At 25.0% G+C, this 17,791-nt stretch overlaps 1 protein-coding gene across 3 annotated transcripts in view; it reads left to right on the forward strand.

Moving 5' to 3' along the window:
* Nucleotides 1-17,791, forward strand: part of LOC112603804 (tyrosine-protein kinase Fer) — a 35,509-nt gene that overhangs the window by 13,962 nt on the left and 3,756 nt on the right. For 2 of the 3 annotated variants that reach the window (XM_025352557.1, XM_025352556.1), the window contains exons 2-7: nt 14,127-14,223; nt 14,328-14,523; nt 14,635-14,766; nt 15,277-15,480; nt 16,556-16,706; nt 16,790-17,158. In XM_025352557.1, the coding sequence (XP_025208342.1) occupies nt 14,127-14,223; nt 14,328-14,523; nt 14,635-14,766; nt 15,277-15,480; nt 16,556-16,706; nt 16,790-17,158 (1,149 nt within the window). The remainder of the gene's footprint in view (nt 1-14,126; nt 14,224-14,327; nt 14,524-14,634; nt 14,767-15,276; nt 15,481-16,555; nt 16,707-16,789; nt 17,159-17,791) is intronic. The other variant, XM_025352558.1, reaches the window with a different exon arrangement.

Below are 17,791 nucleotides of genomic sequence, written 5' to 3' on the forward strand. Positions count from 1 at the left end.
AATAATAAAAAAAATTATACTTAAACAAATTAGTTATGATTATTCATTTGTAATGTTCTTGAAAAGTCTATTATTTTGATAATTAAAATTGTCTTACCTTTGAATACAGGTATAGTTTTATAGGAACTTATACATTATTATAAAAAGATAACATGTACATTATCGTTTCGTATTTTTAATCGCAAAACTATATCTTAGACTAAAAGTGTTGTTTAAAATTAACATTGAATATAGTGTTGATTTTTTTTCATATATTTTAAATAATTATATAACAAAATTTTATTTCATTTTATACTTGTTATAATATTTTTTTTTTAGGTAAATACAAAATATTATCAATATCTACCTATACAACACTATGTAACAGCAAAATAGTGTTGATTATGATCTTTAAGATATAATAGATTATAAGCTGTAAAATCAAAAATATAACTTTAATAACTTGTAGGTATGATTGTAGCATGTAGGTTCTTAAAAAAGTTAAATAAACAAATAAATAAAATTTATATAAAATATTAAAGTCACTATAGAGCAACTTATTGATTATCCTTAGTAATAAATAAAAACGATAAGAATTTGGCTATATTACAATATTATTTCATACTGTTTAAATTATCATAAATGGGTTAAATTTATTCTTGTTAGAATATTCTTAGAAAATAATGTTCATTAAGTCTGAGATTACATTTAAGTATGTCCTAGAAAATTATAAATATATGAGTATGTACATTAAATATGTTAAAAGAAGAAGAATTTTTTGAAGGTCCTTAAACAATAAGCGAAATTAACAATATGAAGTTAAAAATAAATTAAATGATTGAGTAACGTTGTTTTTCTACCTATTCAAAATGTATATTATGCATACATAATTTTATTTAAAATATAACATACAGTTTATTTTTATAATACAAATACATATTTATAAAACGGTTAATGTAGTATTTTGTATTATTATTAACGAAGTTTAGTTACCATCTATTATAAATGAATATACTGCTAATACAATACTTTTTTTTCAATACAAAATACAATTTTATTTTATTTTTAATTCTGAATGAAGATGAACGTATGATTTTTGTTTGTGTGTAAACAGGATAAGAAGTAGATAGAATGTTTCTATTTTCAAAAATGAGGGTGATTTTTAGTAGCATATTGGATTTAGTTGATATTTTGAACTAAATTAAAAGAGATAAAAATTAATAATTCTTAATACTTTATTTTTTTATAATCGAGAAAACAAAAAAATAAAAATATTTATGCAAATCCAATTATTGACAAAATCAATTTGGTTTTTCCAAACTCTAGTATGTATAACCTTAGATACTTTAGTTTCTTCTCGACTTTTCATTAAATGTTTAAATTATTATTTTTTATTTACGATCAAATTTTCAAAATATTTCTTTTTTTTCGAGTTATTTATAGAGATAATAAATTTTAGAATTTCATTTATTTTTTCTATATTTAAATGTCTAATAAAATTTTTGTATAAATGCTTGAAAATTTAATATAAAACGCCTTATAAGTTGTTAAGTTCTGAATTTAAAAAATTATAGTCACAATATTTTTTTATGAGCGTTTAAAGTTTGAATTTTGACAATATTTCAAAAATAAATAAATTATTTTGTAGTTAAAAATTTATAAAATTTTTGTTTTTATATCTAAGGTTTAAAAATTAGTAAAAGGTTCTTTGTTAGTAGTTTATACTGAAATTATAAAATCTAAATAATATATTAAGACAATTTTTTTTTTAGATATTATTAAGTTAAACTTTATAAGGAATTACTTATTTAAACTATAAATATGTATTTAATTTTTTTTTTATAATTTAAAAAAAATTGTTCATAGAAACTTAAGTTTATAAAAAAAAAAAAACTTAAGTTATTTTTTTATTATTATTAATATTACCTATTATACGCAATAAAATTTTTGATTTATTTTAAAATATTATTAATTTATAATATGATCCTATTTCTACACTTATGGTATTTACAGATTTATTAAGTTATTAAATTTTGAATTATCTAAGTTGATAATATCAATTTATACTATATTATAATATCATAATATATAATACATTATAATTATAATATAATATGACATATATATATATATATATATTATAGTAATTAAATATTAATTATATAATAATTTCAATATTCTTAGAAAAAACTATATCAATCTACCGCATAATACTTAAAGTAAAATAAATTACTTTAATGTTTATACCTATATTATATCAAAAACATGTTATGTAAATATGTAATATACTTAGTGATATATAGTTTCATACACCGTCTCCGTTTAGAATTGTTTTTCTTATACAATGATATATCATCAAATTCAAATTTAACACACCCATTACAATGTCCCACTTTTCTACTTTTTCTGCCATGATTACTGTAATGAACCAATTAATTGTTATAGTTGTTGATATTTAAGTGATATTTATAATAAACTCTCATTTATTGTACTTACAAAAACCGTCAGATGGTGAATTTTTCTGAAAACTTACATTAATTTTACCGTATGTTTATAATAATGTTTGGTTATAAGTACATTTTTGCTATAACCAAGCTATAATGCTTTTTAATAATTTTAATTTAGGATAATGCTTATTTTATTTTAATTTTAACATGATATAGGTACTTTAATAGTTTTGAATAATTTATAAATTTGCCATTTAAAGCTATAACCTAGTTTGCGTGTTATGTAAGCAGAGCTCATGGTGTACATTTATTTAACGCATTGTTATGTTAGCATTACAAATGGTTTTAAAGACAACGTGGGAGAAATTGTTTTTGTCACTTTCTGTATTTCTTGGAATATAACTAAAATATTACTATTTTTTTATAAACCAAACTACTAAAAATTAACATAGTTCATTCGAATTTTTTAAAGAATGCAATTTATTTAAGAATAGGTTTCCGAAAATTTATTTTTAAAAAGAGTGATTCACAGTCTTGCAAAATATTTTTTTACTTTTATGTGGCTGAATTTGAATTAAAAATTAGTTTGGTTTTTATCGTGTCTAGTTCTTTTACAAATTATCTGCTGAGTGTAATAATAAATTTAAACAATATAGGTATACGTTATTAATTATGATTTAATATTATATTTTAGAATTTTTTAAATTAAACACTTGATTATTATTTATTATAGATTTTTATATACTGGATTTCATTAAATTCAAAGAAGATTTTTATCTACCATGTTAAGTTTTCTTAAGACATAGGTTTACGGAATGTAACAAACATTATATATTAAAGAGTTTAATATGATGTATGTACATATTATCCGTAGCCAACGTTATTGCGACAACTTCTAATTAAATTCCACGCGTAACAAACTAACCTTCAAATACACATTGAATTATATTTTATATTATCTATAATTAACTCTTAGAACTAAAAATGTAATACGTACATAATTAGTTGATTCATCTAAAACATTAGGTACTACTCCTTTAATAATAAAGTGAAGTTTAAGTGTATAATTAAGCTTAATAAGTATTGTCTAATATCTGCAACAAATCACTGTCTTATCCAACCAAAGCTCAAGAAATTCATATGTGAACCACAAAAGTAAAAAAAATGAAAGATGAAATGTTTCAAAATGGTATGATTAATGAGAAAATTAACTCCCCGATAATATCGATAATATAGTGATACATTTCCCTGCCTGTCATATGGGAAACCAACTTAATGCAAACCGTTTCGGTGTTAGTGATGTGACACAGTGGCCGTAGGTCGTCTTGCTGCAGTATACGGTGTTAACTGTTAATATAAAAAAACAAAACACTAATGCAATTTTCTTACAGTAATAATATGTTTAATATGTTTTATATATTTTTAAAAGTAAATTTGTGTGAAACTGTGACAAATACAGTGTAATATCTTTGATGGTTAAAAAAACTATAAAACAGATGAACACTATGGTTTAATGTTTAACTGTGTGTCGGTAGGTTAACATATATATACTCAGACGAGTAGTCGGTTCAATCACCCGAAATAGAACGAGCGACTTTTTTCGCCAACCGTATATTGTCTTGTATAGTAATCAAGCATGGTGTGAGATTTAGACGGGTCGCTATAATACTTTTCGGTATTCAGTTTTTGGATTCTATTGTAAGCTACATTAGATATTTGGGTTTAAATATGAACATAATATTTTACTTTTCCACTTGAAGAACAAATTGAATGTTTCCATCCAAGTAATAAGGATACAGAAAGGGAATATAAGTCGATGAGACGTTAATACGTTGACGGTTAACTGTCAATATTAACTATAATGATTGATAAGGAAAAGCTTAAAAAGATAATAAAACAAACAAAAAAAAAAAATCATTATAAAAATCTAATTTAATTCTTTAATTTTAGTTCTATAAGAATTAAGAACATTCCAAAATATAATATATATTTGTACAATTATTTTATTTTATTAGTTTAACAAGCCCACAACTCCATAACAATATATTGTATATTTAGTATTTACATAATTGCATAAAAAAAAAATAGATATGAATATACCTACATAAAATTAAAATAATATAATAATCATTATATTCTTCTTATTTAAATTATAATATACCTACACTCTTGTATTATGTAAGTTAAAAAAAATATATATGTGACGAAGATTGACCGATTTCAATTCATCGCATTAAAATCTATTTAAATCAAGTTAAAAAGATAAACAAAAAAGTTGGGCAAATGGGTTATAGGTTAAGTTTAGTTATCTAAACGCTCTGTTGTATATTAAGTGTCAATGGATGTATTAAATTTTAATTTAATAATATGTCATTGTATACAATAGGTATACGAAAAACGATTTTGAGCGGAGACTATATTGTGAAAACCTATATTGCATACCTATAGTTTATTTTATGTTATGCGTTTATGATATTACTGTAAAAATAATTTTTTTTTATATTAGTATTATGGTAGATTGATTTAATGTTTTTTAAAAACATTACATTATATTATTAATATTTAATTAAAATAATAGCTTAACATTATACGTATATTTTATTATTGTTTATTAATTTATTTTTTAAATGACTTGAGTAAATACTACTTTAGATAAAAAGTATGAATATCAATTCATGGTATAAATTAGAAATGTCTAAAAATTAATCTATATATTTTATAAACATCATAACGTAAAAAAAATTCATAACATACTTAAAAGTTTTATGTCTCACAAATAATGTTTTTAAATTATAACAAAATAATGAACGTCGTTTTTCAAAAATTACATGTTATGCAATATGCAACTTAAAGTATCTATACAAGTGATTATGTTTACACATTTTTTAAATGTTAATTTCTAATATAAATTGCTTATGGGTGATGATAAATATTCTATTACATTTTCAAACTTTAGCTTTGAAAATTGAAGATTATGTAAAGGGTTTACTACAAAATACTTAAAACTTTTTTACATTTTCGCGATTTTGAAGAATTTAGTAAATATCTTAACTTAAAACTTTACGAAAAGTATTTGTGTATTTATGCTCAATTTTTCTTAATTTCTGTTATTAACAGCTTATAAACAATCTTGAATTAAATTTGATAACGTGAACAGTTTTTTTATTGACAATTAAAAATGAAAAAATAAATAAAAATACAAACATTTTAATTTTCAATAGATTACTCAAAACCATGTGTAAAAACTATAATGTTAACACTTGAAGAAAATGTCAAGTATTTAGGATTATTTGTTTTTAAATTATAATAAAATAAAGAAAACCCTTTGTCAAAAATTTATTTTATCTAAAAATTCCAATTTTTCTTATCTTTTTCGGTTATTAAGAAAAATACTAGGAATTTTAATTCTATCTTACTTTTAATCCCTTTTGTACTTAAGTACCAATTAGATCAATTTTCTACCAGAAAACACCCTCAAAGTTGAAAATCGAAGCATTTTTAGTGTTACATATGGTGATGACAGACACAAAAAAACACATATTATTGTAATATCAATACATTCATTTTTCCGTTCAGAATTTAAGACATATAAAATTCAGCTGGTACTTGACAATGTGTGTATATTAATCAATATTATATACTGATTAATATTTATTGTGCTTTAAACGAAACCAAAAGGTTTAAATTATAACTATACGTATATTTCTCCACACCTACCCATTTAAATTGTTCCTTCAACTTTTAAATTCGTGTATGAATCTGTTATTATTTATTTTACTAGTCATCACTGTAACACAATATTATAATATTATGTATTCATAAAAAATTTTCTTAAATATACATTATATTGTAAAATATTATTATACAAATAGGTTATTAATCAGGTATTCAAATTCAAGTAATAGTACAATAAGTATTATACTTAATAATTAAGATTCACAGTTTTTTACTAAAAAGAATCATTAATAATAAATTTACGATATATGATTACCTCTTTTTTTTCTACTTTTTCATAATTTTAGTAAATTGCAGTTTAAATTCAAATTTATAAAATAAATTTATGAAATTAAAATGGTTTATTAATAGAAAAATTGCTTTCCGTTCAAATTATTTAATATAGACCTTTTTATATTTAGATCTAACTACCTAAGACAAATAATTAGTTAATTTATACGTATCTAGTACTTATTATGAACATTAAATAATTTTAACAACAAATTAAAATAAATATTTTATGAACAATAAAATTTTTAATTACAGTTTGGTTTATATAAAAACTAATAATTAATTTTAATCAATTTTTGTAAATGTATATTTTTTAAATTATTTCATAGCTATTAATAAGTATGATCATGTTAAATTAACAATTTATAACGGTTTTTATGTTGCTATAATAATAATAAGTTATAACACGATTTAAGATATAATTCATCAAATTGAATATCATATTAATCTTATTCAATAAATTCTTACGAAACAAAAAATTAATACGTTGTATATTAAATCAATAATTGTGTATTGAAAAAGTATTTTATACAAATGAAAATTTTTATCATCCTCCATTCCAATGAAAATTATTAGTATAGGGAAAAATATACATGTTTCATACCATCTCCTTTTTCCAATTCGAGTACAGGCAAATTATGATTTTTTTTATAGAGTTATAACTCTATTAGGTCTCATTAAAAAATATGTTATGAATTATGATGCAAGGTTATCTAGGTTATCCCGAATCGGTAATTCCATGTTTCGAATATATTTTGAATATTTCAATTAATCAATTAACTTTTAATTATCAACTATGAATTAACATTCCAATTGATGCTATACATATATTAGCATTAATTAAATATGTGTACAATATCAGAAAAATAAATTGTTCCGAATTCTTGATAATTGGATAAAAGTAAACGTCATATAATCATCTGGCACACGTCTATGGTGCAACAGGTTTTAATCAGTAATTACGAATATAATTTAAAAATAATGCATATACTCGTAACTACGTATTTTATTGTATTAATAAAACGAATGCATTTGTTCTTTTTCATGTACTAGACAAAAAAGTAAAACCTTCAACTTTCGGTTTAAGGTTTAAAACATGTAAAAATCATGTAAGCTTACTCGTTTTTTATATTTATTCACATAATATAATTTATAATTTATTAAGTATGGGTTCAACCGTAAACCGTTGTGATGATAGTTGAACAGAGTGTGAAACGCCTTATCCAAAGATCATTACCTCGCGTCATACATCATGGAATTTTTTTGATGATTGCATTACAAAACGTGGAAAAAATATGCAAATAAATAATATTATTATTATTTTATGCCTTTCGGTTTATGATTCGCTTACACTTGTGTATTGTTTTAAAACAATAATAATAATAATAATAATAATAATATTAATGTATTAAATATTTCACCGCAATGAATATATAATATACACACATTACATACGTACCACCTAGTATACTTACTGGGCTACTAGTATGCATTTATATGTTTGTCGAATTTTTGTGATTTGTATTCATCGTCTATTGGGAAATGCGTTATAAACACATAATTCATAATATTTTACGGATTTCGCCATTTCAGCGACGGCAGCGGCCTGTAGTCTTCTCCGGTACGTAAACACGGAATAATATATAGAGATAAGTATAAAAAAAGTATGTAATTCCTCCTCCTCCTTTTCGGTTCTCATCAATTCATCATCATATCATCTCACCGTTTATAATAATGTATAATATAATATAACTACGCGTGTGTATAATATATATATAGATATATGTATGCAGTTTCACAAAGTATAGTCACCACTGTACCGTCTTTTTTTTTCTCGTTCTTTGGAACAATGGGGACCGTGTCCAAACGAGGCGTGTGCGCCGCCGCCACTGCGTTCAAGGCCAGTGTTATATACCATATACGTAGTACATATACGTATCGTTGTCGTCGTGTGTATGTTTTTTCTTCTTCTCTGTGTTGTTCAGTGCTCAGTGTTCTTCTTCTTCCTCCTAAAGGAGACAGGTCTGCTGGGAGGTCTATGTCACATTCAGTAAAAAATAATGCCGTGGTAGATACGCGTTCTGCCGTCGTGTGTATAGGACGATAAGTACGATATATAATATGTGTATGCGTGTGTGTGCGCGAGAGAGAAAGAGCGTGCGCGAGTACAAGAAACCATCTTTCGATAGAGGAGAAGAAATGTATAACAATAATAAAATCTAAGATATTATATTATATTTTAAAGTAGAGTTATATTATATCGTATTAGCCGCGACCACGAACGTTACATCATACCCATCGTATCATTACATACTATTATTATTGTACAGTCTTCGGGACGATTGCGAGCGGCGCAATGGTTATAAATTATAATAATATAATGTGTCGATTTGGGTAATAAAAAATACGATTAGGGTCAACAACGCCTAAGCTGAACGAGCGTCAATAGCAAGTGTACGAGTTTGTAAAATCTAAGTGTTGTTTTTTTTTTTTTTTTTTTTGTTTTTCATAACTTCATTCGGTCGTGTTTCAAGCAAAGTAGATTTTTCATTTATCAGTTGTACGAGTTAAAAACTGGTAATTCAGTCACCGTCTGACGTAGGTTAACCTCCGATTGTGCGACGAGACCGTTCACCGTGCATACTAGAAAATCGTTTCGCTCTCCGGAAATGCCATTGGGCTCGCGTGTTGTACCTATCACACACGTTGTGTATTCTGCGGTTATTGTCGCTTTTTGTTTTTATTTTTTGATCTATGTTTTATTAAGTGCGCAAACGATTTATTGTTATATCATATAATATTATATAGGTACAAGAACACAATATGCGTATACTTATATATATAAATACTTATACCTATACTGCCGACCTGGTTAAATCGAGGGACTAAATTTGTTACGACTAGACACGTCATTTTATTCTTATTCGACTGTAAGTAGTGGCGGTATCTCGTACGTTCGCCTGACCCCGTGCGGATGAAAGCCTTACGTGTCAAACAAATATAATATTGTCTCGCAACACTTTCGATTGCCCTATACGCTTGTATCAGTTGTATCGCTAGTTCAGGTCAACGATATGCGCACACAGCAAACACACATTATTACAGCTGTTGTTATTAATATTGTGCCTTGTTTATAGTACGGTTTATTCAGCTACTACCGCAGTATTTTATTTATCATTTTTATACATAGACATTAGGTGTATACAAACTAACTAACCAAGAACGTTAAGAAGTTTAAACCTAATTAATTCGTATTTCTCAAATTGTCACACGTCTTGATAATATTTTAAAAACTATTATTTTCAATGATTATGTTGTATATTATTTATTAATTACATAAATAATAGCTCACTCTCATTAGTTATTGCATTGTATAGTTTACAACTAATAATTTATGTGTATACATTTTTGTAAATGACGTGTGTAATTAGAGATTGTTAAAAATAAAAAGAGTTTGTTGTAAGTACTCGTATTTTGTAATATTGAATTTAATACACGAAATGTTTTTGCTCGATATATTTATGTTTATAAATATCTGTAGATATATTTATTGTGCTTGGACATAAATATTTCGCAATATTTTGACAATTTACTCTTATTAGTGTTGTTTGTATAGTTTCAATGTTATAAATTAATAGTAAAGTAATAAAATAGCCAATAGTTACATTAACACGTACGAATGATAGTAAAATATTTATAACATTTTTATTGAGATATTGAGTGCTTGCGATGTATCTTTTTACTGTACCCATATCAATATATTATGGTATCAGAAATTTCACTAGGTATATGTTACGATATTAAATTACACGTATCAATCTTTGTGTATGCTATTCTTATAACTTTATAACCTGTGCCAAATAAAATACAACCATACAATTATTTAATTTATTATCTACATGTATATGATATGTTAACATCATATTATGTTTAGGACTAGTAGATATGATATGATATCGTCAATAATGATTAGTAATACCTAGTGGCGTAACTTCAAAATTTAGGCTCCCTCCTCATTTAGGAAGGTCTAAAGGGATGAAGGATGTATTCATCTTACTAAAATTATTTGATACGTTTTAAAAAAACATTATTGTTTATTTTGTAAAAAAAAATTAATAATTTAATTGTAGGTTATAAATTACTAAGAGAAAAACATTGTATTATTTCGAGCCTGGGTGCATCCGCACCTTTTGATCCAACTATACTTAATTTGAAACCCGCCAATCGTTTTTATGTAGTCCAAAATGCTCGTTAAATTGATGCAAAAATGTAAATTTCAAAAAAAAATGTTTCACTATCAAAAATCATTTTAATTCAAAATAAATATTTAATTATTTTATCATAAATTATTAAATTTTATGACATATAAGCGGTTTTTAATTTTTTCAGAATCTCTCCCCCCCCCTTCCTGATCATTTTGACTTGCGGCCTGCGCAATATTTGAAAATAAAGCCTAACAAAAAAAAGATAAGAGTATGGCTGTTTTTATCCCTTATAGTTACGCCACTGGTAAATATTATTAAAATACAGAACTCATAGTTCGTACGGAACGGTGAAATACTTATCAAAAATCAAATAAGTTGATATTTTTTTTAAATTTATAATTTGTTTTTATCACCTGTAATTTCGAAACTCATTTAATGCAGACAAAACAATATAATAACTATTTTCAAACATATTATACTCTATCAATAATCTGTGGATATTTCAATTATGTCCATATCAATTTATACAGAAATTTAAAATAAACATTGTAATTTACTTGCTCATGTGGTTATATTTACAGAAAAATTATATTGTTCGGGATAATTAGCTGTTATGTAAAAAGTTGGAAAAATTAATCCGAGTAAATTTAAATAGAGGGTTGACCTTGCGATAAATATTAAAACCTTGAATTCAATTCGTGATAATAGTTTCGGCCAGTAAAATAACTGGTATACAAAAACTACGTCATTATATTATTATAGTTTTGTTGTTTATGTACATTTTTTTTATAAAAAAAATAAAATACTTTTAGGATTTAAATAATTACTAAGAACTTAAATTATTACTCGATTGTTATACTATATTTTTAAAAATTTTGTTGAAAAAAAATTAAACAAATATATTTTAAATAATTGTGTAAATTCATTATATTCTTTATTTGACTATACTCATAAGTATAAACAAATTCATAAAAAAAAAAAATATATATCAATACAATTTAAACTAAAAATGTTTGCAAATATTTATCTTTTTTTTTCTATTTTTGATTAGGTGTTATTATTTTAAAGTATCTATAATTGAATTTATCTAAAGTGTTACATTAATTTTCCCTAATGCATTTTTTTTGAAGTCTAAAATATTTTGTGGTTATACAATACTTGGATTAAGATGTCATTATATAACTACAGTAGAACCTCTATTATCCAAACTAATTGAGAACGCACCTAGTTTAGATACGTAAAGGTTCGGATATAGAAAATTACAAAAAAAAAAAAAATCACAATAAACAAAATTTTTAAAACATAGTTAAATATTTTATATTATATTTTTATTGCTATTATTATTATTATTATCATGATTATTATTAATATTTTATTAAAATTACATACCTTACATTATTATAAATACATTACATATATGTATAGGTAGGAACAGGTTATGTTTATTATATTTTTTTGACAAAATTATCGATACGACTATTAGAGTGCTTCAACGAGTTTCCACGTTCGGATACGTTAATTGTAGATCGGATAATAGAGGGTTCTTATAACAGAAGTTCGGATAATCGAGGTTTTACTCGATTTTATAACAATTTATATACCTTTTGTAAAATAACTAAAACAATGTTAGTCTTATTAGATTTTTACTATCTTCTTAAATGTGTATAGTTAAAGATGTAATTTATTTATAGTTTTTACTGACCCTAATAAATAAAAAAATTTTAAACTATATGGAAGCTGATTTATTAATATTAAAAATATTTACATTGTACGGTATAATGTAAAATAATGTATAATATAGCATTTTATATTTTAAGCCCAAAGTTTACACTAAATAAGCATATGTTTCTTTATCAAAAATCTAAATCCTGGATAAATATTTATTGATAATTATTTATTGACTTATATTAATTTATAAATTTTTATTAATTATTCACTTATGTTAATAAAATGCAATATTACGATTTGTTTTACCTCATTAAACATTAGAAAATAACGATTCGAACAGTTAGGTATATTGTAATATAATAAACATTAGTTGTAGATTGATATTTATTAATAAAGTTCATTAATCAAGATATCTAATAAATATACCTACCTTGATAATCAAATTATATTTCAAATAATGTTCTTTTACGTTATGACAATCATATCTAATATAATATGTATGATGTCATGTTTAATTTAGATTACCAAAGTTTGATATCATTATATTTCACGTGACTACATAAATTATAAGTATTTAATATAGCTAATATAGAGCGACCTATCATATAAAATAAATATTTAAAGAGAATACTTTCCATGATGAATTTAGTTTTGTATTCTGCGTAAGTACAATTAGTATTTTATTGATAATTATTATAATCATTAAATTAATTAGTTCGTTATATGAGATTTTTATTTATTCTAATAGTTTCAAGTACGTCAATATTAATAAATATAGAAATGCGATTAATTTTGAAATATTTTCTATTGTCATATGAAAATATAACACAATAATTTCATGAGACTAAATATTGAAATACGTTTATCTGTACAGAATATGGTATAAGAAAATATAATATGCACTACCTATGGTATTAAAATGTTACTGTGTGTGTGTGGGAGGCCAGAGTTATATTTAAACATTTAGTTTATCAGCCCGTTAATTACATTCCGTCTGTTTTGTTTGCAAGACAAATTTAGGAACACATATTTTATTCCTACGGTTATAAGTTATAATATTTATAGAGAATAGGTACTTAGAAATAGTATTTACATAATATAATATAATATATTTTACATCATTGAAAAGTGCTTTGTCAGTAATACACTGAGGCCATCATTTCGATCGACTGAAAAAGTGGTGTTTAATTAAGATTGTCTCATAAACAGGATTACTTAACACTCACTCCATACACATATATGTGCTATTTATTAAACTAAGGATTTTTCCTGAAATTTGTTTATATAATAATTACATGATAATTTTCTTTTTTTACTCGTTTAATTGGATGGAATTTTGTTTTAAATATTTGTTTGAATTATGTGGGTACTTTTTGTATGTTTTTTAATCTTATTTATATTAATTTTTATCATAATTTAATGATCTGAATTTTGAAATTTTAATGAAACATAACAAGACGTAAGACTCTATTATTTATGGTACTTGGATGAATATTTCAATACCGAAATTCAACTTTAAGCAATTCTTCTTAAAATATAAACTGCAAATTACAAAAGGTAAATAATACAAATATGTGCCACGCAATGCACCCCACATAATTTTTGTTTTTATGTTCAAAATATTTATGGTGTATTAGAATTTTGTAATTTGCATTAGTGTAGCTTGTATTGCAACTCGATAAAAATTACATATGACGTTAATACTTAGCAGGAGGTAATCATGATAATTGGGTGATTTGACAGATTTTTATTGAATAGAACAATTATTAGTTGATAAAAATCTATACACATAATACGACATAATTACATTTCTATTTTTCAGTTGGTCGACGAGTTGGCAAGAAAAAAAGCAGATTACACCAAACACTTAGAAACTTATCGTTCTATGAGGTCAAGATTTGAAGAACATTTTTTTAAAAGTAAGTTTATATGTTTATACATATACTTATAATATGAAATTTGTTTTTAACTTTTTAAATAATTTAATTATCTTATGAATATTATTTAATAACTTTTAAAATAGGCGGCCGAGGAGGAAGAAAATTGGATGACGTCCGGGAAAAATACCAAAGGGCTTGTCGGCGATTGCATCTTGTACATAACGAATACGTCCTATTAATTGCCGAAGCCCAGGAATCGGAAAAGGACTTCCAGACAGTAATGATGCCAGCATTTATGCAACATCATAAACAAGAGCTGGAAAATATCATAGCTGATTGGTTAGTGTAATGGATAAATTCTCGTTTGACTTAAATAATAATACTACGTTGTCAACAAACCAATGTCTTGAAACAGTAATAATATTTAATTTTCAACTTTTTAATTTTTAGGAAAAACGCTTTAACCGAATTGGCCGTACAATGGAATCCGGCGTCTGAAGAATTCGTACAGATCGGTTTGCGTATGGAATCGTGCACGGATATTATACAACCGTGTGAAGAGTACAACGACTATACAAAAAAGTTAGTATCTAATTAAATAATTAACATAAATAAGTTATCTACCTAGTTGTATTTTATTTGTCTCTGACTAACAAAATATCTTAGTATTATAAAATACTAATATTTTAATAGACTACGTATAACAATACTAACTCAATGATAATATTCTGGACAATATAATAAACGCCTCCCTCCCAAAATTAATTATATACTTTTCAACATATTATTGATTTTATTTAAGTTCTGAATGTTATTTTAAAAGTTTAAATGTTTCTTTGTGATAATTAGCGTACCTCGTCATTTTTAGTGGCTTAATATTTTGTAAAATAATGTCTTAAAATTACAGCGATAAACAAAAAAACCATCGAATAAATATTAATATATTATATTTCTACATTAGTAAGAAAGGCCTTCAAAGGCTCCACTTAATTAAAAGTAAAAGATAATAAATATAAAAAAATTTGTGTCTGTTGACGAAAATTCGAGAGCTGCTGGAAAATTATATTATAATGGTTATTTACGGCGTTTCAGGACTGAACGAAATGACGTCGAGATCTCATTCGACGACGCTCTAGTGCAAGGCGATACGTCTGGACATCTGCAAGCTAACCAGCTGGCAGTCGACAATCTGACCATGGACTGGGTGCGCAATAAAATGACTGAACTTGAAACCCGGCTGAAAGAATGCCAAGAAGCTATAGAAACTAGTGTAGATAACAAGTCAGAAAATAATTCGTAAGTGATGATGTCGAGGGATAAACGTCAACATGCAGGCTTTATGCGTTTGTTATTTAAAATATCGATTTGTGTAGCGGTTTATGTTATTATTATTATTACTATTATCATTTTTCTTTCGTTAATCAAGCGTTATGCATATGATAGATATGCAACATTGTTCCTCGGTAATTGTATCTTAATTTATCTGTGTGTTCGCCGACCACCGATGCCCAAAAAAAATTAGTTATCTGGTCATGATATAGCATATAATCATATGTGTCATACATATTAAATAGAAATGCCAAATAGGTACCTGTTTTATTTATTATTATTTTTAAACTGCATCAATTTAAGAACAAAATCTCAATAAACTAAACAATGTATTAATATTATATTAAAATTATTCTTTTGAGGGTTTGTTTAGTGTGTACAAATATATTATGTGATCGTTAAATTACGTATATTATATCATGAATTATAAAATTTTGTAAAACACCAATGTTCATAGTTATGAGTTCATACATATATTTTTTATCTAATAAATAGAACGTTTTTCCATTTAAAATTAAATCGTATGATATATGATATAATGGAAAAAAAAATGGTATTAAATAATAAATAGTTACCTTATATTACCTACTCAGATTAGTCGTAATATATTCTCTATTGTCTTTAAGCACAATAAAATATATAATTCATACTGAGAGGTCATCCTATATTATTTACCTAAATTATTGTGTAACATTTGTATTCATGGTTTTTCATGATTTGATGTTAACTAATTTTATAAATAAGTAAATTCGGTGGAAACAGATCGTACAATTTGTATCATTCTATTACTTAAATAAGTATATCATTAATAAATTGAAATTATCAAAAATATTCATGTTTCCACTCAAACTTTATCCCACTTCGTTAAAAAAATATTGTGTTGAAAAAATAGCGTGGGCAATTGGACTTTGGCCATTTATCTCTTCGTACTTGAAATATATTAATACTTATATGCTTTGTGTTGATGCTGTATTAAACAGTCGAGAATAATATTTTAGTGTGAAGAGCATAGTTTTTGTATACAAATCTTATTCCTTTTTAGAGAACTACAATTAATTGAACTCAAAAGCGAAGAACATAGACTACAAAAGCAAGTAGATGTTATAAAAAAAGCACTTTTTGAAATCGGTTGTGAAGAATTGCCTTCTGGATGCGATCTTCCGTCATTAGACATAAACGATATCGACATTACTGTAAGTTAATATTGTATTTTAATTATAATTTATTTTTCACTTTTACGTAATAATATAAATTGCATAATTTATTCAATTTTTAGGTTGATGGTACTCTGAAAAGGCCTTCGTTAAGTAACGTTAGTCAAGCTTCATCTATGATGACTATAGCTACTACACTGGCTACATCTAGCTTGGTGGACATCTTGCGTAAACCATTCCGTCGTAAGTCTGTACCAAATTCAGGGAATGGTAACCTTTCAATGGATTCAAATTCTGTGCAAAATAATAATAGTGCCATTACTACGACTACAGCCAGCTCAGGAGTAGGTCCACAAAACAGTGATAATAGCAATCACTATCATTCTGACAGTTTAGATGGAAACGACGGATCGGTTATTGTTGATATGCGACCGATAGTCACGCCTGTGCCATTTGCTGACAACAATTCTAATAACTTTTTGCCTAGTGTGGTAAGCTTTTACTAACATAATTGTATGAAGTGACTTTACTATAGTTAATAATTTCTATGGAATAAATTATATTAAATTACCTATTTTATGATTCATTTAATCTACTCAGGTAAATCTTATTTATTTGTGAGTGACTAATACTCGTTTTTAACAATGTTCGACGACCTGCTTACAAATTTTATTATTGTGTTATGGTTAGTACTAATAATATGTGTGATGTGAATAAAAATGTAAATAATTTGGTTTTTTAAATTATTAGTATTATTATTTAAACAGTTAGCGATGTGATGAATATTAATGAGTTAAGAGTTTTTAACTTTACAAATTATAACAACATTTTTGAGTACCTTGTCTTTAAAACGTTGAAATTTTTCTACAGAACCCATTGTATTTATTTACTTTAGAGCACGTTATACCCGAGTATGTTATTTGTAATAATTTCAAAATTTCAAATGCTCATCACTTCTTTTGAAATTAAATTTTCGTAAAAATTCTACGTTGAGCACTAGGTAATATTCTTACATTTAAATTTAACTATAGATCAGTTAACTTAATGTGCGTTTGTTAGACGGGAACAACATATGCGAGTATATCGTCTTCTTAATGTGATATTTACAATAACAAAATTAATAT

Source organism: Melanaphis sacchari, unplaced genomic scaffold (assembly GCF_002803265.2).
Source record: "Melanaphis sacchari strain LSU unplaced genomic scaffold, SCAv2.0 Contig111_pilon_pilon, whole genome shotgun sequence".
Lineage (NCBI taxonomy): Eukaryota > Metazoa > Arthropoda > Insecta > Hemiptera > Aphididae > Melanaphis > Melanaphis sacchari.